At 45.8% G+C, this 24348-nt stretch overlaps 1 protein-coding gene across 2 annotated transcripts in view; it reads right to left on the reverse strand.

Annotated features, from left to right (window-relative positions):
- The window catches only part of LOC144689630 (chitin synthase chs-2-like), a 67674-nt gene extending 67365 nt beyond the window's left edge, over positions 1-309 (reverse strand). For both annotated transcript variants that reach the window (XM_078556869.1, XM_078556870.1), the window contains exon 1: positions 207-309. In XM_078556869.1, coding sequence (XP_078412995.1) covers positions 207-259 — 53 coding nt within the window. In that variant the 5' untranslated portion in view covers positions 260-309. The remainder of the gene's footprint in view (positions 1-206) is intronic.
- Between the last annotated feature and the right edge of the window lie 24039 nt (positions 310-24348).

Here is a 24348-nt window from a genome sequence, read left to right on the forward strand (position 1 = left end):
TAAACATGGTGCTCTAAGATTTACAATTACTCTTTTAATTTACCAAACCAGCTATAAACCCTGATATTTAATAACAAGTAGCTAGTGGCCAAATGCCAAATATTCATTTTTCAAATATTTTACAGAAATATTTATATGTCTATCAATGCATCATTTTAGAAATAATAAATTCATATCACATTAAGGGAACTTTAAAAAAGTTTTACCTGCTTCTGTACAGTCTTTTCACCTCATTGATATCTTGATCCTTACTCTCCATTTTTATTCAATAGTTAGCAAAGAAATGTTATTTACAAGAGTATTCGGCTAGAGTAAGCCAAATACACTGAATACTATCTATATATATGCTTTCAAGTTGTCCTTATAGGTGTGGTGTTCATTTTACATATTCAGCCACACCTATCTTCTCAGCTATGTCAAAGATGGTTTTATTTTGAAAACCATTTTGAATAATCAGCCACAGACAGAGTATATATTTATTACCATTTCCTTAAATAATAGAATTTGTTTTAATTCTTGGAATAATTTTAATGGTTGTATACAATTACTATAACTAAGCACTCAATGATTAGAATTAAAAAATCAAGCAGCATTTTACTGACCATCATGCAACCTAAGATGAAAAGTATATATGCACTGGAACGGCACAGATCTTTATGGTAGCAGTTTCATTAAGTAGTCACCCAATTCTATCAATCTTACTGCTAATCTGAAATCCAGAGCTTGGGTTTTAGGGGTGCTTGTTTGTTAAATTCACCTGTCATGGCTGAGTGGGTCAAAAAGCTTTAGCCAGGTTGCTATGCAATGCCTTTTTACCAGTTTCTTTGTATAAATTAAATAGCTGATGTGTAACAGCTATTGGCTCAGCCACAAGAATACATTCATAGCATTGGCTGTTTGTTAACCTGCAGATCCAAACTGTACACTTAAATAAAGGGCAATTACAGAATTGATTCTGAGTAAGAAAGATCAGATGTCTCACTCCTAATGGAAATAAATACTGTTTTACACAATCCTCCATTACATACTGTTCTTAGACCACAAGTTTAAAATTACAATTAAAAATAATGTTTGCATTTTGTTTTAACTAGTCTTGTTAAATTCAGGGGGAACCATACGAACATGTCGAGGATGTAAAAGCAGCTCATACTCTTGAAATGCCTTTCATCTGTCTTTGCTTTGATTAGATTGCTAAAAATCCTTGAAGCATAGGTGAGGTTACGCAACATGAGCTGCTGCACCCGCCTAGTGGAAGGAAACATCTCATTCTGCAATTAAATGATGCTTATACCATCTAAATAATTGTTCTAAAATTAGTTCATTTATTCTGTTCCTGGTTTTAGAGCAAAATATGGACAATTAGGACATAAGCATAGATTTGTATTCTCCTGAAATGTAAGAATTATTTTTAAAGTTTTGATTTGTTTCATACGTTTTTGACTTCATGTGCTGCTCCAACTTTAACACATTGAAGCTAGCAAGAGACCTCCTCCAAAACCTGTGCCAAGGTAATTGTGACTAGAGAGTGCAGAGGAGTGCCTGAAACATAAGAACAGGAGTAGGCTGATTCAGCCCCTCGAGACTTTTTTGACATTCAGTGATATCATCTCCATTAACCCAACTTGGATCCATCTCATTTGATGCCCTTGCCTAACAACAATCTATTGATCTCAGTGCTGAAAATTTGATTTGATTCTGAATTGCATTACAGATTTCTATACTCTTTATGTGAAGAAATACTTACTGATTCCAAGAAGATTTAACTCTATATATGTAAGATTGTACCCCCTTATAAGACCATAAGAAATAGGAACAGGAGTAGTCCATTCAGCCCCTTGAGCCTACTCCACTATTCAATAAGATCATGGCTGATCTTCTTGTGTTCCAATTTCCATGTTCCCATCTAACCCCAATAACCTTTGATTCTCTTGCCTAACAAGGATCTATCTACCTCTGCCTTAAAAATATTCAATGACCCCGTCTCCACTACCTTCTGAGGCAGAAAATTCCAAAGTTGCACAACCGTCTGAGTGAAAAAATTTCTCCTCATCTCTGTCCTAAAAGGGTGGCCCCCATTTTTAAAACATTGCCCCCTAGTTCTGGACTCACCCACAAGAAAAAACATCCTTTCGACATCCACCTTGTCAAGGCCGTTCAGGATCTTATATACTTCAGTCAAATCATGCCTCATCTTCTAAACCCCAGTGGAAACAAGCCCAGCCTGTCCAACCTTCCCTCATAAGACAACCCGCTCATTCCAGGTATCAATCTAGTAAACTTGCTTTGAACCACCTCCAATGCATTTACATCCTTCCTTAAATAAGGAGACCAAAACTGCACACATATTCAAGGTGTGGGCTCAGCGATGCCCTGTATAATGGAAGCATAACATTATTTTTATGTTCAATCCATCTCGTAATAAAGGATAGCATTCCATTAGCCTTCTTAATTACTTGCTGTACCTGCATACTAACTTTTTGTGACTAGACTAGACATGTACTAGAACACCTAGATCCCTCTGCACCTCAGAATTATGCAGCCATTCTCCATTTAAGTAATACTCTGCTTTTTTGTTCTTCCTGCCAAAGTGAACAACTTCATATTTTCCCACATTAAACGCCATTTGCCAGATCTTTGCCCACTCACCCATCCTATCTATATCCATCTGTAACCTCCTCATGTCCTCTTCACAACATACTTTGTTACCTACCTTTGTGTCATCTTCAAATTTCGCTACCGTGTCTTCACTCCCCTCATCTAAGTCATTGATGTAAATGGTAAAATGTTGAGGTCTGGATTTCTCCCAGAAAGGGAACAGTGTCTCTGTTCAAATCCCTTTATAGTTTTGAACTGACTTGGCTCCAACCCCCTACAGAAGTACCTTCCCACTGCTCAACATTCCCCAGTCGGCCTGTCACTACCAAACAGTTGTGCCAGGACTTGTCCTTGTGTCATCAAACTTTTTTGAAATCAATGCATTAGACAATACACAGTTAATACACATCAAGGAGAAGTCATGTCATGAGCAAATAGACCTGATTATGTGACAGAACACAGAGGTAGCAAACTTTGGGTGAGTTGGACTTTATGGAAATTGAAACTTAGAAGGGTGACAATTTTGGCAATAGAGTAATCAAATTGGGAGATGACAAAAGCTTGGATTACAGTTTGTGCTGTGGAGGAAGGTGCTGCAGAGGTAGAAGGAAGTTGTATTGAACATAACACAAGAACATCACACTATAAGAAATAGGAGCAGGAGTATACCACACTGACCATCGAGCCAGCTCTGTTATTCAATAAGAACATGGCTGATCTTCTGCCTCAACTCCACTTTCCCACCCATTCCTCATGTTCCTACATTCCATGAGAGGTCAAAAATCTCATGCCTTGAATGTGCTCAACTAGGGCGAATTCACAACCCTCTGGGGTAGAGACTTCCTAAGATTCACAACACTCTGTTATCACGGGAAAAATTTCCCCCCTATCGGGGGGATGTGCAGGAACAGGCATGGGCAGGCGCGCCTCCGATCGGTGCCCCCAATGGGGGCCGTCTGCCATTTTACGTGGGCGGGCCAATTAAGGCCCGCCCAGCATGACATCTGCCTGGAAGCACTATGCACTCCCTGCGCGGGCGGTGGAGGATTCCCTCAGCCAGGAGTGCGCTCATCCGTGCATGTGCGCAAAAGAGTGCACTGATCTCCCTGCAGCTAAGTGCTGCCTCAGGGAGATCACGCCGGAACTAAAACTTTGAAGACAAATGTTTAAAAAATTTCCCTGACACGTCCTCTCATGTGACACTGTCACATGAGTTGGGATATGTCCATCACTTTTACTCAAATCTTTATTAAATATTTAAAAACCCTCATGAAACCTCATCCCGCCTATGGATGAGGTTTCATGCTTTTTCTTAAGCCCGCCAGCTCCCAGCCTGCACCACCAACCCTAAGGTTGGACGGGCAGCCCTGTCAATTACCTAAATTGGTTTATTAATGGCCTCAATAGGCCGTTGACAGGTCGGCGGGCACACAGCTGACTCGGCTGCATCCTTGCCAACCTGAAAATGGAAATGACGCGGGGTGATGTCGGGAATTTCGCCCGACGTCATCCTGCGTCATTTTAAGCATCGGTGAGCAGGCCGTGCCCCCGCTCACCGGCCGGAAGATCATCCCCATCTCAGTACAGACCAGTAACTTTTAAAAAGGAATTCAAACTCCCCATCATCAATTGAAAGAACTATGCCACAAGATTTCACATTTTAACCAAAAAACATTTACTGTACAAAAGTTAAACAAAACAAGTACTACTAACTTAACACCATTGTAAACATTTATACTTTAAACCCAACATTCTCAACAGACCTCTTCCTGTTCATTTTAATTTCTACCCAAGAACTCCCTTGTACTTTTTAGTGTCTTAAGGGTTCCTTCACGTCTACCTAAAACCAAATTAAGGTGTGCCACAGCTCTCAAGAATTCACTTACTTTTCCTGCATGTTCCCCCTATTCTCCAAGGTATGAAATTCATGGGGTTCTTCCACTAGCATCCAGCTAAGGAAACATTCCAACTCTCCTTCATTACCACACAATTGTGGAATCCCCAGCTCAAGCATGGGCCTCCCTGCATTCTTGCTTAGCGACTGCTGATCAGAAACATTCCTGATAATCCTTTGCTCCTAATCCATAGCTGCTTTTCAGCTCCTGGCAGAATCTCTGTCTGCCTTTATAAATCTGCTTCAGGCTGCCTGCCTGTTTCTGTGAGAGATCACACGCCCAAACCAAAAAAAAACCTCCCTGCTATCCCATGGAAACATGGCACATTTGGGATGTCCCAGATAGAGATTTAAACTAATTACCATTATCTTCAAAACATCCCTTTAATTCTGGGACCCACATGAGTATTTTATCTCTAATGTGGACAACTGCAATCTTACCAGACTCACTAACTCCATCACAAAGCTAGGAGAGGACCACTTGTTTTTTATTGTTTTCACACCCCCAGCTCCAACCCCTTTAAGTAAACATGGACCATCCTTTGAATTGTAATTATCTTAGGGGTGTTTACCAGTTTCTCAAACCCAGGGTTTTTTTCATTTACATTTAAAAATTAAATTCCCACTAAAAGTTATCCTCTTAAAGCATATAAATCATAAAATTAGACATTCACAACACCTCTGAATGCCCAGAATGCCAAGACAGTAATCTTTCTGATGGAGCCTGAATAAACTGCTTGGGAGTGAGAGGAAGCCAGTAACAAGTGTGTGTAATTTGGGTGGGGACTGTATAAAATAGCTTTGGATTTCCCAATGTTTGACTCAAAATTTTCTTCAATCTTTCATGACAGGTAGTATGACAAAAAAGAGAAGTAGGGAGGTAGAAGTTGGGTGTCATCAACCAACTGCCAAAAAGCAATGGAAGGGGAAATGCTCAATTATACTTTGTTAGAAATTGAGGAGTATATGCACATAGCAGCCCCACAATAAATAGCACAAAGGCAGAAACAGTAAAGTATAAATTAAGCAGAAGTATTCAAAAATAAATTAAATCACAAATAAAAGAAGGGCATTATAACCTCCACAGGTTGGGCAGGAGAGGGACGAGGGGGTGTCCAAAAATTCAAAACTAAGAAATCCAACACCAACAAACCTGCTTTTGTTAAAACTGGAATCAAATGGCAAACCTACTCACAAGAGGTGTGTCCCTGACTGCAACACGTTAATGAGGTTGCATCCCCTTGATTTTAGCTGTCTTTTAAATTTCATGGCTATGGGTCAGGTTTCCCACATCATGGTAAACCTGGCAGCTGAGGGAGGAGAGGAAAGCCAGATCCAGCAGATAAGTGCTATTTCAGCACTGTTTGTGGGCCAGGAAGAGTAAAGTGCTTCCCCATAGCCCACCATGGTTTCTACACCATGGGATCAACCATCCGCAATTAGAATGCACCCGCCCTGCAATTAGGACACAACCTCACAATTAGATGCCTCTTCCCGCAAGTGGACAGCCTTGACCTATTCACAGCATACCCCCAATCTCTCAGGCCCCAAACAAACTGCCCAACATGCAATCAATCTCTCTGCAACTCTCTTGATCTCTCTGGCCATTCCCAATCACTCCACACTCCTTACAAATGTTATCATCCATGACCCACAATCCCTGTCTCCCTCCGCCATCTCCATTTCCCTGCTGAGGTCTGGAGCCTCTCGATCTGGTGTCACCCGAGAAATATAGCCCAAAAATTTAAATCAGTTCCTGCCTTTAAATTTAGCTGGACCTCCAGGAAACCCATAGATCCTATTTCCTGTACTCTACTCTTCCAACCAGGGTTGGGAGTACAAAAGACTCCTTGGGGAGGGTTGCTCCTACTGACACACATAGTAAATCTTTAGAATGGTTTAACAAAGAGACCAAACTTGGTCTCTTGTAGCTACTCAGCTGACAGCCACCAACTAAAACGGCTTAATGTTGCAAATAATGTCATCAGGCCTTGTCTTTTGAATGTAGAGTATGCCTCTGTCAGCCTACCTGATTTGAGGTTAGTTAAGAGGTAGAGGGTGCCAACACCCCACTTGCCATTTTAACAATCTACCCACCCAATTTGTGGCAGGCAGGCTGGGTTAAATTCATTCCTATATTTCAGCTCTAAGCTCACAAAAGCTTACATCACCAACCAGGCCAATTGTTTAAACCAGGGGCAGAATTTACCCCCATTGGGGGGGATGTTTAAGTGCGGGCATGCGGAGGCGCGCCGCCATTTTATGTGGGCGGGCCAATTAAGGCCCAGATCTAGCAACTCAAGACTGGGCATCCTGGGCCAATTAAGGCCCGCCCAGCGTGACGTCTGCGCGGACTGTGCGGGCAGGGGGCGGGGGGATTCCCTGAGCCAAGAGTGCACTCATTTGTGCATGCACATGAAAGAACACATTCATCTCCCTGGGGCTAAGTGCTGCCTCAGGGAGATCGGCTGTACAATAAAAAATGTGGAAAATAGAGAAAAAAAATTTCCCTGACATGTCCCCTCATGTGACACTGTCACATGAGTTGGGACATGTCCATCACTTTTGAATACACTTTAATAACATTTATTAAAACCTACATGAAACCCCATCCCGCCCGTGGATGAGGTTTCATGCTTTATCTAATTCCCGCCAGGGCTCCTGGCCTGCCCGCCAACCTTAATTAGTTTAATGACTTTGTCAATGGCCTCAATTGGCCATTGACAGGTCGGCGGGTGCACAGCTGATTCTGCTGAGCCCCCGCCAACCTGAAAATTTAAATGGGGCGCGGTGACGTCGGGAGTTCTGCCCAACATCATCCCGCGTCATTTTACGTGTCGGCGAGTGGGCCCCATCCCCCCTCGCCAACCAGGAAATCCTGGCCCAGCAGTTTTCACTGCTCTGGCTGGTAGCCGGGCATGTTAGGGGGTACCTCCTTTATGGGCCCCCTGTGCCCATCGGAGGCCCTGCCCCAAGGTTTTCCCACCCCACATTTTCCCTTCCCTACTGCCCTTTTCATCCCAGCACCCCCACCATCTCCTCGCCCCATTTCCTGGGCCAATCAACCTGGCTTGGCAATGCCCTCCCCAAAACTTACCTTCATATCGGCTCCATTAACAATCACCATTGGGGACTGGATGCAGCCCCAGCTCCCCATGGCGCTCCTGGGACAAGAGAACTGCTGGCCACCTGATTGGCTGGCAGCTCTCGGAAGCAGGATTTCCTTACCAATGAGGTGCAAGTCCAGCCTACAGCTAATTAACCACCTGACCGGTCGAGCTGACAAAGCAGGGGCAAGTTCATTGCTGACTTTCACTCTAGGGCAAGGTTACCACCCCCTACCCCCTGTACAATCCAGCCCAATGTGGCAATGGGGACAATGGGAAGCAGGCATTAGGCCCCTTATGTGAAGGATGTTTATCATATCTGATTTAAGCATGGATAGAGGACGCCTCCTGTTTGTTATTAGCCAATGTGGTGGGTGGTGCACTCAATCTTCTACAACATCTGAGGAGTGCTTCCACTTGCTGCCAGCATTTTGAGGCCTTAGGAGGTCATGTAGCACCTGAGAAATGAACACCTTAAAATACAATTTCTTGGGCAAGACGCCCATGTCGGCTCCTTCAACCAATGCCATTGTGTTCTTGAACAGGAAAAGATTTCATTCAATATCTATGCAAGTTGTCTGTAACCACCATTGCTCCATCAAGCAGATAGATACTTGGTACCTGGAGGCTGATATGATTTATTCATCCTTTGTCACTCAATTTCCAGAGGAATAAGTTTAATAGATAGAAAAGCTATGTTTAATAGCTTGGTCACATGCTCTATCATGTTGTGTGGCATTACCACCGTGCTAAATGGGATAGATTTCGAACAGATCTAGCAACTCAAGACTGGGCATCCATGAGGCACTGTGGGCCATCAGCAGCAGTAGAATTGTACTCGAACACAATCTGTAACCTCATGGCCCGGCATATCCCCCACTCTACTATTACCATCAAGCCAGGGGATCAATCCCAGTTCAATGAAGTGTCAGGAGGGCATGTCAGGAGCAGCACCAGGCATACCTAAAAATTAGGTGTCAACCTGGTGAAGCTATAACACAGGACTACTTGCGTGCCAAACAGCATAAGCAGCTAGTGATAGACAGAGATAAGCGATTCCATAAGCAAAGGATCAGATCTAAGCTCTGCAGTCCTTCCACATTTAGTCTTGAATGGACAATTAAACAATTCACTGGAGGAGGAGGCTCAACAAATATCCCCATTCTCAATGCTGGAGGAGCCCAGCACATCAGTGCAAAAGATAAGGCTGAAGCATTTGCTACAAACTTCAGCCAGAAGTGCAGAGTGGATGATCCATCTTGGACTCCTCCAGAGCTCCCCAGCATCACAGATGCCAGTCTTCAGCTGATTCAATTCACCCCACGTGATATCAAGAAATGGCTGAAGGCACTGGATAGTGCAAAGGCTGTGAAGCCTGACAATATTCCGGCAATAGTACTGAAGACTTGTGCTCCAGGATTTGCTGCGCTCCTAGCCAAGCTGTTTCAGTAGAGCTACAACACTGGCATCTACCAGGCTATGTGGAAAATTGCCCAGGTATGTCCTGTACACAAAAAGCAGGACTAATCCAACCCGGCCAATTACCGCCCCATCAGTCTACTCTCAATCATCACTACAGTGATGGAAGGGGCCATCAACAGTGCTATCAAGCTTCATTTGCTTAGTAATAACCTGCTCACTGACGGCCAGTTTGGGTTCCGCCAGGGCCACTCAGCCTCTGACCTCACTACAGCCGAGGTGAGGTGAGAGTGACTGCCCTTGACATCAAGGCCGCATTTGACAGAGTGTGGCATCAAGGAGCCCTAGCAAAACTGGAGTCATTGGGAATCTGGGGGAAAAGTCTCCACTGGTTGGAGTCACACCTGGCACAAAAGAAGATGGTTGTGGTTGTTGGAGGTCAGTCATCTCAGCTCCAAGACATCACTGCAGGAGTTCCTCAGGGTAGTGTCCTCAGCCCAACTATCTTCAACTGCTTCATCAATGACCTTCCATCATAAGGTCAGAAGTGGGATGTTCGCTGATGATTGCACAATGTTCAGCACTATTCATGACTCCTCAGATACTGAAGTAGTCCATGTCCAAATGCAGAAAGACCTGGACAATATTGAGGCTTGGGCTGACAAACAGCAAGTAACATCTGCACCACAAAAGTGTCAGGCAATGACCATCTCCAACAAGGGACAGTCTAACCATCGTCCCTTGATATTTAATGGCATTATCATCGCTGAATCCCCCACTATCAACATCCTGGGGGTTACCATTGACCAGAAACTGAACTAGACTAGCCATATAAATACTGTGGCTACAAGAGCAGATCAGAGGCTAGGAATCCTGCGACGAGTAACTCACCTCCTGACTCCCCAAAGCCTGCCCATCATTTACAAGGCACAGGTCAGGAGTGTGATGGAATACTCCCCACTTGCCAGGATGAATGCAGCTCCAACAACACTCAAGAAGCTTGGCAATGTCCAACACATGGCAGCCCACTTGATTGGCAGCACATCCACATTCACTCCTTCCACCACCGATGCACAGTAGCAGCAGTGTGTACCATCTACAAGATGCACTGCAAGAATTCGCCAAGGCTTCTTAGGCAGCACCTTCCAAACCCACGACCACTACCAACTTAAAGGACAAGAGCAGCTGATAAATGGGAACACCACCACCTGGAATTTCCCCTCCAAGTCACTCACTCATTGGAAATATATCACTGTTCCTTCACTATCGCTGGGTCAAAATCCTGGAACTTGCTTCCTAACAGCATTGTGGGTGTACCTACACCACATGGACTGCAGCAGTTCAAGAAAGCAGCTCACCACCACCTTCTGAAGGGCAACTAGGGATAGGCAATAAATGCTGGCCCAGCCAGTGAAGTCCATATCCCAGAAAGAATTTTAAAAAATGACCCTCAGCAGGATGTAATTTAAAAAGCTGACCTCGAGTAGGATGACGAACAGGGGAGCTGGTAACCACCTTGACAGTTTAGGTACCTGTCCTGTGTCCATTAATCAGAGTAATTTGAATAGGTGATTGACACTAGGTAAGCTACCAGCCCCCAGAAAAATGATATATTAACAAGTGCTCATGCACAGGGTCCAGGTCCTGGTGGGGTCATATACTAGCGGGGTCCTGGTGAGGTGTCGTGGCGAGGTTGCAGTGCCTGTTGGCAGTTGTCTTCCTCAGGTTGGACAAGGAGGAGGATGAAGATAAGATCAATACACTTCGTGCCAAACATTTGTCTGCCATCTGGGACCAGTAAGCTGCAACTGTTAGAATTTGTACACATCTTCTGACCAATTAGTTAATGTATCATATCTAAACTGCTGTATCTTAATAAATTTAGTAAACTGTTTAAAATGACTTATGAATAGTCGACTGCCTATTTAGGTATCTGTGGCCTCCGAATCCCAGAAAATCTTACAACACACACACTCAACTGCAGCGTATTGACTCTCACACCTATTCCTCTCAGTCAACCTCCACAAATGGCATCCTTCCCTCCTCCCCGCAAGCCATTACAAATAATCACTCATCTCTGATTTCTCTCCTGCAGAGAACACCCAGCTTGGCAAAAGGCAGAGACCCAGAGGGATTGGCCTTCCAGTGACAGGCACCTTGTTGGGAATGCATGCCCACTTGCTCTGCTGGTAAGGAGGCTACAGATGTCAGCAAGACCTGCCATGAAATCCTGAGCCTCCTGAAGGGACCCTGTGTTGGGGGTCTTGCACCCTTCCAGTTGGATCTTGGGCCGGAAGTTTCAAGCCCCTGATACCTGCACGACCTTCCGGAGATTTGAATGGCTCTCCAGCCCCACTGCGGCGGGAGTCACTGTGGGAATGCTAGAAAATTTCAGCCTTGATGTCCCCTCTGCCCTGTGGATCAGCTTGTAACTGAGGAGAAGACAGCAGGTACTGCTGCTGGTGTTGCTGCTGATGATGTTGGTGCTTAAGTTGCTACTCCTTTTGTCCCTCATCAGAGGTACAAGGCTGAGTTGCATAGCATAAAAACATAAGAACATAAAAAATAGGGTCAGGACAAGGCCATTTAGCCTCTCAAGCCTTCTCCACCATTCAATAAGATCATGGGTGATCTGATTGTTCCCTTAACTTCACTCTCTTGCCAGCCGCCCATAACCTTTGATTCTTGTTTCTTGCTTTTTACATTTTGCTCCCATTCTGTGGTGAAGGCTTGCAACAGGGCCATGCAACTGAAGGAGAGTGAAGTCCAAGGCAGATGAACTGACTTCCAAAAAATTGACAATCTACTATCAAGCAGTGAAAGCGCACTGTCAGAAGGAGTGCTGTGAGCAGCAGTCCCTCAGCTGGCCATGGCTGTAGCTCTTCAGTTTCACTGTTTAAAGCCTTCCCAGTCTGACACTTTCACTGAAGAAACTCTTCCAGTTGTGCACTTGCCTCGGTGACCCTGGCAAATTGCTGACAGCTCAAGAAATACATACACTGGCTTTTAAAACCAGAATTCTTGATTATAATCAAGAATTAATCACCTGTTTGCATATTACAATTACTTACCCAACAGCTCCAAAGGAGTTCACACCTCCACGCCTGCACCTGCTTAATAAAACCCAGAAGTGGGTCCTGATCTGACAACACTTTTACAGTATTTGCCTTGCCTGCACCCAACCTCTCTCTCGGCAGTTACGATTCTGCACAATAATTTGGTTTTGATAATGCAGTCATTTTCTGCCGCTGCTTGTCTGCCTTGCGCCATTCTCACACATCCACTGTCACTCGTCTGCAGCCCTTATATGACATCCAAATCCACCTAGGTCGAAACCTCTTTTTGCCACCCTCCACTTTACCCTTTAGAAGAGATCTCTGTAGTTTTTCAGTTCTGATCAAATGGCCAAAGTACGGACATTTTTTTTTGTATGTCACTTTTTAAGAGTTCTTTTTGCTCTTACAAATTCAATAACCTCTTCACTTGCCTTATGGTCTGTATGTGGAATTTTTAGCATAGATCTTTGGATCCACATTTCAAAGGCCTCTGTTTTCTTCCATGGATCTTTACTTATTGTCCAGGTTTCTGATGCAAACAGGAAATTGGATGAAATGTAGCATCTTATGAGTTTTTTCCTTGTTACAAGCTTGAGTTTTCTTGTTGTTACCACATCCTTCATCTTCACAAAATTACATCTGGCTCTCCCTATCCTTCTTCTAACTTCTGCATCACATCTACCATCTTCTGTTATCATTTACCCTAAGCAAACAAACTTATCTCCTTCTTCTAGTGTGACACCATCCACTGCAATCTTCACTCTAGTTTCTTCTAATTTTTCCTTCTAGCTACCATTATTTTCATCAGTTTGGTGTTCATACTCAATCCATATTCTAAACTTCTAGATTTTGTTCCATCTGCGATATTTTGTAGGGCCTCTTCTGATTCTGCAATTAGCTCTGTTTGGTCATCATACCGCAAGTTTGTTATGTTCTTGCCTCCAATGTTTACCCTGGAAAGACATCTAGTTCTCTGAATATTTGTTCAATGTACAGATTGAATAATCTTGGCAACAATATACAGTCTTGTTGTACTCCTCTCTTCACTTGAAACATGTCTGATTGTCCATCTTCAAGCCTGATACTCGTTATTTGGTCCCAATATAGGCTCCGGATAAATCTCACATCTTTACTGTCAATGTCACATTTCAGCAATTCATCGAATAGCCTTTAGCTACAGGTGCTCCTCTGCCCCTCTGCCAGTGACAGTATTGTCTGAAGAATCCACGACAACTGAGGAGTGTCCTACCACTGTGAAGGACTCTCCCACCCAGTTGTGCACTCAGGGCCCCCGCCAACCACAGGACAACCTCTAAGGTCATTCAGACCAATGGGGCATCTGAGTCAGTAGCCTGCCTCCAGTGCAGCTACCAGTGATGGGGAAGTACAAAGATGAAGCACTTGTAAACAGTAAACACAGAAGGGCAGTCATGGGTGATATATTCAGCTGTGTGACTTGTGTTTTGTTGTTCCACATCAATTTAATACATTAATAATTCATATCACATGTTCTTCTTGCGCTATGAGTGGTATGAAGTTTGGAGCCCGCAACGCAAACTCAAAAGCAATTGAGGGTGATTGCTCTTTTTCGGAGGAGGCACAGTCCAAAGGGTCAGGAGGGGTTCATGTGGTCTGAGCAATTATGTAACTGCTACTTTTCAAGGATATGGAATGAAGACTTTGGCTGACTATAGGAAGCTCCCTTGAATGAGAGCTTCCCTGGATCCCAAAGGCTGCTGCCCTGCTGGCTCTTCAGCTTGGCCCTGTGGCTGCAAAAGTTCATCCTCAGAGTCAGTGTTGGATTCATCCTCAAACGTCTATGGTTATCCATCCCAGTCATCTTCCTCCATCTGATCTCCCAGAGAGAGAGCCAAATTGTGCAGGGCACAGTACACAACAACAATTAACGACACACAATCTCATGCATATTGAAGTGGTTCCCCCAGACCGGTCCAGGCCATGGAACATCATTCTGAGCAGGCTGATTGTCCTCTCGATCATGACACTCATGGAGGCATGTCTTCTCTTGTACCCCTCTTCAGCAGGGATTTGAGGATGGCTTATTGATGTCATTAACCATCTTTTCAGAGGGTATCTTTTATCCTCCACCAGCCAGCCATCTAATCATGCAGGGGGACTGAAAAGCCATGGAACCAGGGAGTGCCGGAGAGTTATGGCAACTCCCAGGATATCTTGCACATACCTGGAGGGTCTGCTGCTGCTGATTGCACAGTAGCTGGATGTTGAGCAAGTGGTAGCCTTTATGATTCACAAAGGATCCCGGCTCTCCTGCAGGTGTTTTGATCAGCACATGGGTGCAATCAATGTAGCCCTGAATCTTTGGGAACACATTAATAGCTGCAAATCCTCTTGCACACTCTGCCTTGCTATCCTAACCCCTTTTGAAAAGTATAAAAGTATTTACACTCCTGAAGAGTACATCCGTGATATGTTTTATGCAGTTGCATACTGTGGACTGTGACACACTGCAGAGATCACCTACAGCGCCCTGGAAGGAGCCTTAAGCTTAAATTTATTTTTATTTGTTCATGGGATGTGGGAGTCGCTGGCTAGGCCAGCATTTATTGCCAATCACTAATTGCCCTTGTCCAGAGGGCATTTAAGAGCCAGCCAGGTTGCTATGGTCTGGAGTTGCCTGTAGACCAAACCAGGTAAGGACAGCAGATTTCCTTCCCTAAAGGATATTAGTGAACCAGATGGCTTTTTACTACAACTGGCAATGGTTTTGTGGTCATCATCAGACTTTTAATTCAAATTTCACCATCTGTCATAGTGGGATTCGAACCCAGGTTCCCAGAGCATTACCCTGGGTCTCCGGAATACCTCTATGTCATTGCCTCCCCCTACAACAGTCACTTTCAGTGCCACAAGCATAGGGTGCACCCCCAGCAAAGTTGAATGCAACCTCAGGCCAATCATCTCGCAGACAGAAGATACAGTCTCCCTTGAACGGCAGATCCTTCTTCTGCACTGCACCTCCATTACAGCCAGATTGTTGAATCTTACTTGGTATACTCTGCCAGCAGGGTACTGGCGCATCCATTGGCCCCTCCTCCTTAGCAAGCCTCGCTGGCCAGGGTGTGCTGCTTGCTCTTGTGGGCGGACATGTTGATGCTGTCTCCAGCCAGCTGGCCTCCTCTACCTTCTTCTCCTCTCTTCATCTGAGGAAGAACCCTCACCTGATATAGCAATCCCCATTTGTAAGCAATTTGATTGCTGAGGTGCTGATCACTGGTGTTGTGGTCAGTCTGTTAGTGTTTCTTTAAGGACAGAAGGCTCCTTACCCCTGGAAAAATTTGAACAATATGGTTCAGAAAACAACCCAGACAGTCAAAACTTAACCAATAAATATTAAATCCTAGCTCCACATTCTTTGCTCCATCTTCAGCCTTACATCCCATCCTGGATTGAGAAACTGCTCATTGTGAGTTCCCTGCCTGTCTGTGCAGCCCATCCACCAGCTGTTAAAATGCATGGGCTGCTTAAAATTGCAGTCCATTGCCTCTTTAACTACTTGAATTGCCCATTTAATTGATGTCGGGTGGACTGTCGACATGTGGATCTGCCCACCTCCTGAAATATCGCGATGCGTCGTGATGATGTCAGAAACCCCCCTGATGTCATCACAATCTATTTTACGGCATGTCAGGAGTACCGTGCAACCGCTCTGTGCCATTAAATTCAGCCTCAGGTCTAAATCCAGACCGTGTTTCGCCAATTTCTGCTTCAAGTGTGTTATTATTTCTTTCTATTATGATTTGCAAGATCACTTCAATGGGATAACTCATTAAACTTACAGTTCTAAAATGATTACACTCCATTTCATTAGGTTTCGCAGGTAACCTAACGAATAACGAATGTCTCAAGCTACTTGGAATGTATCCTTTGGTATAGGTTTGAACACAAATTTCTGTTATCGTTTCTAATTCTGTTTTGCTGATGTCTTTTAGATGTTCTGTTGAAACCATTGTCGATTGTTGTAAAAACCCATCTGGTTCACTAATGTCCTTTAGGGAAGAATGGTCTGGCCTACATGTGGCTCCAGACCCACAGCAATGTGGTTGACTGTTAAGTGCCCTCTGAACAAGGGCAATAAATGCTGACCTAGCCAGTTATGTCCACATCCTGTGAATGAATAAAAAAAAACCTCATCCATAGCTGTTCCTTGTTCAATACTCATCAATTTGAAAGTGTTCTTTACCTCTGATATCATAATGTTTGGTCATTCATTTGCCCCTATAACTTGAGGACTCCCTCAATTTGGATCATCATACAACTCACTTATATATTCTGTTCACCATTTTGTTAATTCAACACTTTCAAACAATGTTTTACCATCTTTGTCTTTTATGCACCCACTACCTGTTGTTATCCCATTCATACGAACATATGAATTAGGAGCAGGAGTAGGCCATTCGGCCCCACAAGCCTGCTCCGCCATTCAGTAAGATCATGCCGGATCTGATTGTGGCCTCAGCGCCATTTTCCTGCCTACCCTCGATACCCTTTGATCCCCTTGTTAGTCAAAAATCTATCTACCTCTGCCTTAAAAATATTCAATGACCCTGCCTCTACCACTCTCCAGGGAACAGAGTTCCACAGACTTAGGAACCTCTGAAAGAAAAATTTCTCCTCATCTCCGTCTTAAATGAGAGATCCCTTATTTTAAACTGTGTTTCCTAGTTCTAGTCTCTCCCACAAGGAGAAACATCCTTTCAACATCTACCCTGTCAAATCCCATCAGGATCTTATATATTTCAATAAGATCACCTCTCATTTTCTAAACTCCAACCTGTCCAACCTTTCCTCATAACATAACCCACTCATCCCAGGAATTAGTCGAGATAACCTTCCCTGAACTGCTTCTAATGCAGTTATGTCCTTTCTAAAATAAGGAGACCAAACCTATACACAATACTCTAGCTGTGATCTCACCAACACTGTGTATAACAGTAGCAAAACATCCCTACTTTTATATTCCATTCCCCTTGCAATAAATGACAACATTCCATTCGCCTTCCTAATCACTTGCTGTACCTGCATATTAACTTTTTATGATTCATGTGCAAAGACACGCAGGTCGCTCTGTACCTCAGTCACAATTTTCAACAGAATCAGTTGCCTCTTCTGTATCTCCCATTCTTCGACAATTAATATAGATGGCTAACAATGGGGCTTCTACTGTGTGAGGTCCCAGGCTCTTCATAGGTGCTGCCCAGATTGTCTTACAAAAGGCGGAATCATCCCAGATTTGCACTAAGTTCAGCAGTGGGCAGGAAAACAGTTTTACCTGCCAGCTGCAATAGCAGCTTCTCACGCTATATCGTCCCAAACCTGCCTCATTAATCATGCATTCCTGAGAAATGCTCTATTTTGATGGCAGGCAGGCTTTTATTTGTCCACCATTACCATTACCATTACCTCGTTGCTTCCTTACGCCGGGTGCCATATTTAAAGTGTAGCCATGCGCACACCTTTCAGTGCTTCCAGCCAAGGACTGCTGCATAGAAGACATGGCCCAGAAAGGCAAGAAGACTGCAGCCCCCCGAGTCAGTGACACGTCACTGGAATGCTTTTTGGATGTCGTGGAGGCCCGCTGTGATGTCCTCTGCCCCCACTCAGGCTGCAGGAGGGGCAGCAACATCACCAATCCAGGTTGGGAGGCAGTGGAAGGGGTAGGCAGTGCCAATGCCCTTCAAAAGAGGACAGCCACACAGTGCTGAAAGAGGATGAATGATCTCTTCTGTTCTGCCAGGGTAAGTCACTCTTCTCATCACTCTCAACTCACACACTCACAAACCCATCACACATCCACAGGGATCTCACTCACAGACACACACCTTCATTGGCCTCATCCACCCACACACGTCAGGCATACCTATCATCTGGCCTGGCAGGTGTCCTGCTTACACCCTCTCCATCTATCTCATGCAGGGCAAGCAGGTACACAAAAAAAGGGAGAGGTCGCAGACTGGTGTAGGAATCAAGTCCTCACGGACTCTGAAAATAGAGCCATACAGCTGGCTGGTGAGAATCTGGACTGTTCCTGTGTTGATAGTGAGCTCAGGGGTGCTCTGCCAAGTGAGGATCCAGCAGTGCAACATCCATCAAACAACCATGCTGTGAGTGATGTGTCATCTTTCACAGGCCACTGCCATGTACTGATTATCTCTCCTTGCTTTTGCAGGGACATCTGGGAAACAGCCAAGGGAGCCCTTGACCCAGGTCCTCAACTCAAGCCCCGAAGGCACCTCACAATAGGAATCTGCTGAAACCCCAATTGAAGGCCCATCACAGCGCTCACCCACACCCTCCACAAACGCAGAGACACACACCTCGGTGGGACCTAGTTCTACAGTAGCCTTGGGATCACAATCTGGTGAGCACATTGCACTGTCTGATCTGCAGCAGGTGGAAACAGGGGCTCCCCAGGTGTCCAGCACTCAGAGGACTGCTGGAGATCAGAAATCTGCTGAGTCCAAGTCAGATGACGAGCCTCTGGACTCAGTCATACCTCAGTTGCTACAGTTGCAAAGGCAAGTCCAGGAACATGAGGAAGGGATGCTCGCTGCACTCCTCAGATTGCAAGGCACGATGGAGGAATCTGTCTGCCTTCAGGCTGAGGTGATAACGCCAGCATGCCAACACACCAAGGTCATCACAGGTAGCAGTCAGCAGGCAGCCCCCAACGCCAGTGTGGATGTCGGGGTGCACAACGAAGTAGTGGCAGGGCTAGGAAGGTTAAGAAGGTGTAGTTGCACAGCCTGGGATGGGTGTTAATCACTTGTACATAATGTTCACTATTGTAAATAAACTCCCAAGAATGTCTCCTTGCCTATGGTTCCTTGTTAAGATGAGCAGTGTTCATGTCACTTAGATGTGAAATCTTGGTTCCTGCACAAGATAAAGGCAGGTGTCTCAGTCCAGGGCCTCTTCCCTGTGCTTTGTGTAACCTTAGGACCAAAGTGATTGTCTGGCTTCACACTCACTGGACACATTACTGATGCCTGCACCTCGGCGGTGCTGGTCATTGCTGCCAGAATGTCGTGGGCAGGCGCCACAGAGTTCCGCCATTCTCTCTGTGTGCTCTCAGCACCTTTGAGGTGGGGCTGGCCCACATCTCGTCAGCATCTGTGACCAGTGACACTGTGCTCCTGCAGGGGGCAGGTGCTGAAGGCTGACAAAGCATCAGGTGCATTTAAAGTTTCATGGCTGTGTCTCCATATGGTGACCCTGATCACAGAGCGCAAGCGATCTGCCCCCGGACAGACAGGAGTCAGACATTCTCAGAGGCTGTGTGAAGATCTATGGAGTGTCCTTACTGCATATCGTCATCATCATCCTCCTGCAATCGAGCGACTAATAGGGCCTCCACTGTGTCTCCATGACAGGAGCCTTATCACAGAGGGCATGTGGGTTGTCATCAGCCAGACTAGAGTCAAATGTTCACAGATGCAATGTGAGGATCTATGGTGTCTCCTCACTGCATGTTATCATCATCCTCCACAAATTTAGCAGCTATGAGGGCCTCCCGAGAACACCTGCCTGATCTATCAGTGCAATGGCTTCATCACCAGCATTCTTACCTTCGAGGACCTCCTCACCCTCAGCCCCATTGATGTCCTCCTCAGCGGAGGAGATGTACAGCTCTTCTCCCCATTGCAGCGCCAGGTTGTAAAGGGCGCAGCAGGTGATGACAACGCATGACAACCTCTGTGGACTATATTGCAAGGCTCCACCAGACCATCTAAGCACCGGAACTATGCTCCACTAAGATCCGAGTTGCAGCATGAGCCTTATTTTACCTTCACTCTGCTGCAGTCTGAAGCTGCCGCACATCAACCACCTCCTCTGTGGGTAACCCTTGTCCCTGAGGAGCCAACCCTGCGGCCTCTGTGAACCATGAAAGACACCAGGAAACTGAGACCTACGGAGAATGTAAGAGTCATGGACACTCCCTGGGAACCGTGCGCAGGCCTGCAGGATGTATTTGTCATGGTCGCACACCAGTTGCACATTGAGCAAGTGGTTGACATAGTTGACCACTTGTTGCGATGGAGATCTGCGTGCTACATAAGTGCGGTTGATGGCACCTGTACCTGTGAGAAACATGAGATCTGGGTAAATCCCAGCGCTCTTGCATCCTGGCTTCCCTGGTCCCTGGCAAAATGCACAAAGTTGTGTTCCTTCACAAAGATGGTGTCCATGACCTAATAAATGCATTTGTGGGTGGAGGCTTGTGATATTCCACAAGGGTCACCTGTGGAGCCCTGAAAGAAGCCACAGTCATAGAAATTAAGCGCTGTGGTCAATTTCATGGCCACTGGCAGTGGATGCCCTCCATGTGCCCGTGGCGCCACGTGGTGCAGTAAATGCCAGATGTGACCAACCAGTTCCCTAGAAAAGCACAGTCTTCAGCAACACTGGTTCTTGATCACCTGTAGGAATGAAAGGCGGCATCAATAGGCCCTGGGTCTAGCTAGGTGCCAACCAGTGATGGCACACTGTGGCTCTTCTGCAGCATGTGCGGGCGCCCCAGCTGCCCCTTCTGCCTGAGGGTGCAGCTCCTCCCTCTGCGCAGCAAGGCGCTTCCATCGCTCTCTTCTCCTTCATCTCTGCTCCCTGTAAGTCATGAGGCATACAGCAAGGTCACCAGGCTCCATGCTCCTGATGTACTCCTCCTGCAGGATGAAAGGGAAAGACATGTGGGTTAGCTTGGATATGCTATGAACCTCTCTTGGTTAAGTCTGAAGGCCCCTTAATGCACCCTGGAGACTGCTGGCCACCACTTGGATGGCCAGACTTTAGTGCGCTGCATGGCTGGCTGAAACCCCAACCACTTCTGCCCCAATCCACCTGACCGATTGGCGGCAGCTTTGCCCATTGAACTGTATGCTGTGCTCTCAGCTCAGGCGCAGGCATTCTCCTAACTCACGCTGCAAGGCTGTGCTGTTAGCTTGAACCATCAGGGAGACTGGTCCAAACTGGGATGATGACATCACAAGGGGCTGTGAGCACCTCCACCAGTGACTGCTCCATGGCCAGCTTTAGCAAGGAGATTGTACAACTTCCCCAGCCGTCCAACTGTTCTGCAGTCCACTAAAACGCTCATTAGTTTGCAGTCAGTGCCCATGAGGTGAAGAGCTCTGGAGCGCTTAGTGGCACTTTCAGGCCCCTGTGTTGCTTGAGTGGGCAGATAAGCTAGATGCTCAACTCCAAGCATGACAAAGTTTGAGTGCCTGAACTGTCTCAGCTGCCGAGGAATGGTCACTTTATATAAGGTTTCCCTAATGCATGGTTGCTTCCCTACCCACCCCTACCTCACTGCATGTGCTTGTGCACTGCCTGTAACCACAGTGCAACCGTTGCCCACTTGCCCAACTCACCTCAACTGCAGGGCAGTCAGCCAGCTGGGAAAAAGTGACTTGCCTGTGCCCTCGCATGAATACCTGGCATCTCAACCTTGAGGTCCAACAAGCGACCTCGTAAGCACTGTGCAACATTACTGTGTACTCACCTCCTAGTTCCCCTCAAAGTGCAGCTCGCCAGCTGCATTCCTGATAAATGCTGTTGTGAAACACGTCGATGTGCAACCAAGGCACCGTGCTTGGATGATCCAGCATTGAGGGTTAATTCCGGTGAGCTGGGCTTATAATGATATGCAGATGTATTACAATGAAGTTCCCGATCGGAAACGCAGCCCCCCATTGACGGGTTGGTTGTAAATGTGTTTCACAACGGCCTGAAACCACTTTTTGGCCTTCCTGCCATATTGTCTGTTTACGCCAGCGGGCATGGAAAGTTATGCCCCAAGTATCATAACTGTGCTCCTGTGTGTATCCCACACCTGGCTGGTCTCTGCTTTTTGTGCCACTGTCCTACTAGCTGGTTAGCATATTCTGCCTGCTCCGCCATTCCCAAACGTCGTGCATATTGGAAGGGCCACACCACACCAGCTGGAATCTGAAGGGCCCCTCACTTAGTTTTGCGCAACTGATGACTCAAGATCCTGGGATATGACTGCTTGCGTGCAAAACCAGCTACTTGGAGTCGTAACTGAGAGTTGGAGAGTTGTGGGACACTGTTCTCCCCTACTCATACCCTTTTTGACATGGGAGCACAGCTTGCTATGGGATAAAGGGTATGGGGGTACTAGCCCTTACAAACATATCCCATGTTGAATCATAGAATCATAGGTTCTTTGAAATTAATTCGAGGGATGTCAGCATCATTGGCTAGACCAGCATTTATTGCCCATCCCTAATTGCCTTTGAGAATGTGGAGGTGAGCTGTCTTCTTGAACCACTGCAGTTCCTGTGGTGTCAGTGCACCCACAGAGTTGTTAGGGAGGGAGTTTCAGGATTTTGACCCAGCCACAATGAAGGAACGGCGATATATTTCCAAGTCAGGAAGGTGAGTAGCTTGAAGGGGAACTTCCAGCTGACGGTGCTCTCATGTGTCTGCTGCCCTTGTCCTGGATGGTAGCGGTCGTGGGTTTGAAAGGTGCTGTTTAAGGAGCCTTGGTGAGCTCCTGCTGTGCGTCTTGTAGATGGTACACTGTTGATCCGTAGTGGAGGGAGTGAGTGTTTGTGGATGGGATGCCAATGAAATTAGCTTCTTTGTCCTGGATGGTGCCAAGATTCTTGGAGCTGCACTCATCCAGACAAGTGGTGAGTATTCCATCACACCCCTGAGTTGTGCCTTGTAGATGATGGAGAGGCTTTGGGGAGTCAGGGGATAAGTTACTCACCATAGGATTCCTAGCCTTTGACTTGCTCTTGTAGACACAGTATTTATATGGCTAGTCCAGTTCAGTCTTGGTTAATGGTAACCCCCAAGATTTTGATAGGGGAATTCAGAAATGGTGATGCTATCAAGGGGTGATGGTTAGATTCGCTCTTGTGGGAGATGGACATTGCCTGGCACATGTGTGGCACGAATGTTACTTTCCCACTTGTCAGCCCAAGCCTGAATATTGTCCAGGTCTTGTTGCATTTGGATGTGGACTGCTTCAGTATCTGAGGAGTCACAAATGTTGCTGAACATTATGCAATCATCAGCGAACATCCCCACTTCTGACCTTATGATGGAATGAAGATCATTGATGAAGCAGCTGAAAATGGTAGGGCCTAGCACACTACCCTGAGGAACTGCTGCTGTGATGTTTTGGAACCGAGATGATTGACCTCCAACGACCACAATCATCTCCCTTTGTACTAGGTATGACTCCAACCAGCAGAGAGTTTCCCCCTGATTCCCATTGGCTCCAGTTTTGCTAGGGCTCCTTGATGCCACACTCGGTCAAATGCTTCCTTGATGTCAAGGGCAGTCACTCTCACCTCACCTCTGTAGTTCAGCTCTTTTGTCCATGTTTGAACCAAGGCTGAAATGAGGTCAGGAACTGAGTGACCCTGGTGGAACCCAAACTGAGCATCAATGAGCATGTTATTGCTAAGCAAGTGAAGCTTGATAGCACTATTGATTATGCCTTCCATCTCTTTCCTTTACAGCACAAAAGGAGGCCATTCAGCCCATCATGTCCACCCTGGCTGACAATGAGCCATCCAATCTAATCCCACTTTCAGCTCTTGGCTTTTTGGCCTTGTAGGTTGTACCCCATACCCACGTTCAAAGGTAAGAATATCAGGACAACGTGTTGAGTTTGGAATTCAGAGGTGATATTAGAATGAGGTTACAGTTAAAGTCTTTACTGTAGGCAAAACTTTGGCATCAGAAAGGAGAAGGTAAGCGGGAACTGATAAAACATTCAGTGAACAGAAGTCCAAACAGGTATGAGATTTTATGGACAGTACAGTTAGGCTCTTTTCACCATCAGCTTTAAAAAATAAAACAAGCAAGGCTTGTATTCCTATCGTGCCTTTCATGAGCACACTACATTCCAAATTACTTTACAGCCAATTAATTACTCTTGTCACATTGTTACTGCAGTGACATATGGGTAGATAGCATAGTAGCAATATCACTGGACTAGAAATCCAGAGACCCAGAGTCATGCTCAGGGGGATATGGGTTCAAATCTCACTACAGCAGCTGATGGAATTCAAATTAAATTAAATAAATCTGTAATTGAAATCTTGTCTCAGTAATGGTGACCATGAAACTATCCTTAGCTGTCATAAAAACCTAGGGCTGATTATTTCAGGTGGTGGGGTTTCTGGGATGGGTTCACAAATCACACTGCAGGCACAGGCCTTCTGCCCTTCACTCAGGAGGAAAAGAGCCACTGGCCTATCTG

Source organism: Cetorhinus maximus, chromosome 14, assembly GCF_964194155.1.
Source record: "Cetorhinus maximus chromosome 14, sCetMax3.hap1.1, whole genome shotgun sequence".
Lineage (NCBI taxonomy): Eukaryota > Metazoa > Chordata > Chondrichthyes > Lamniformes > Cetorhinidae > Cetorhinus > Cetorhinus maximus.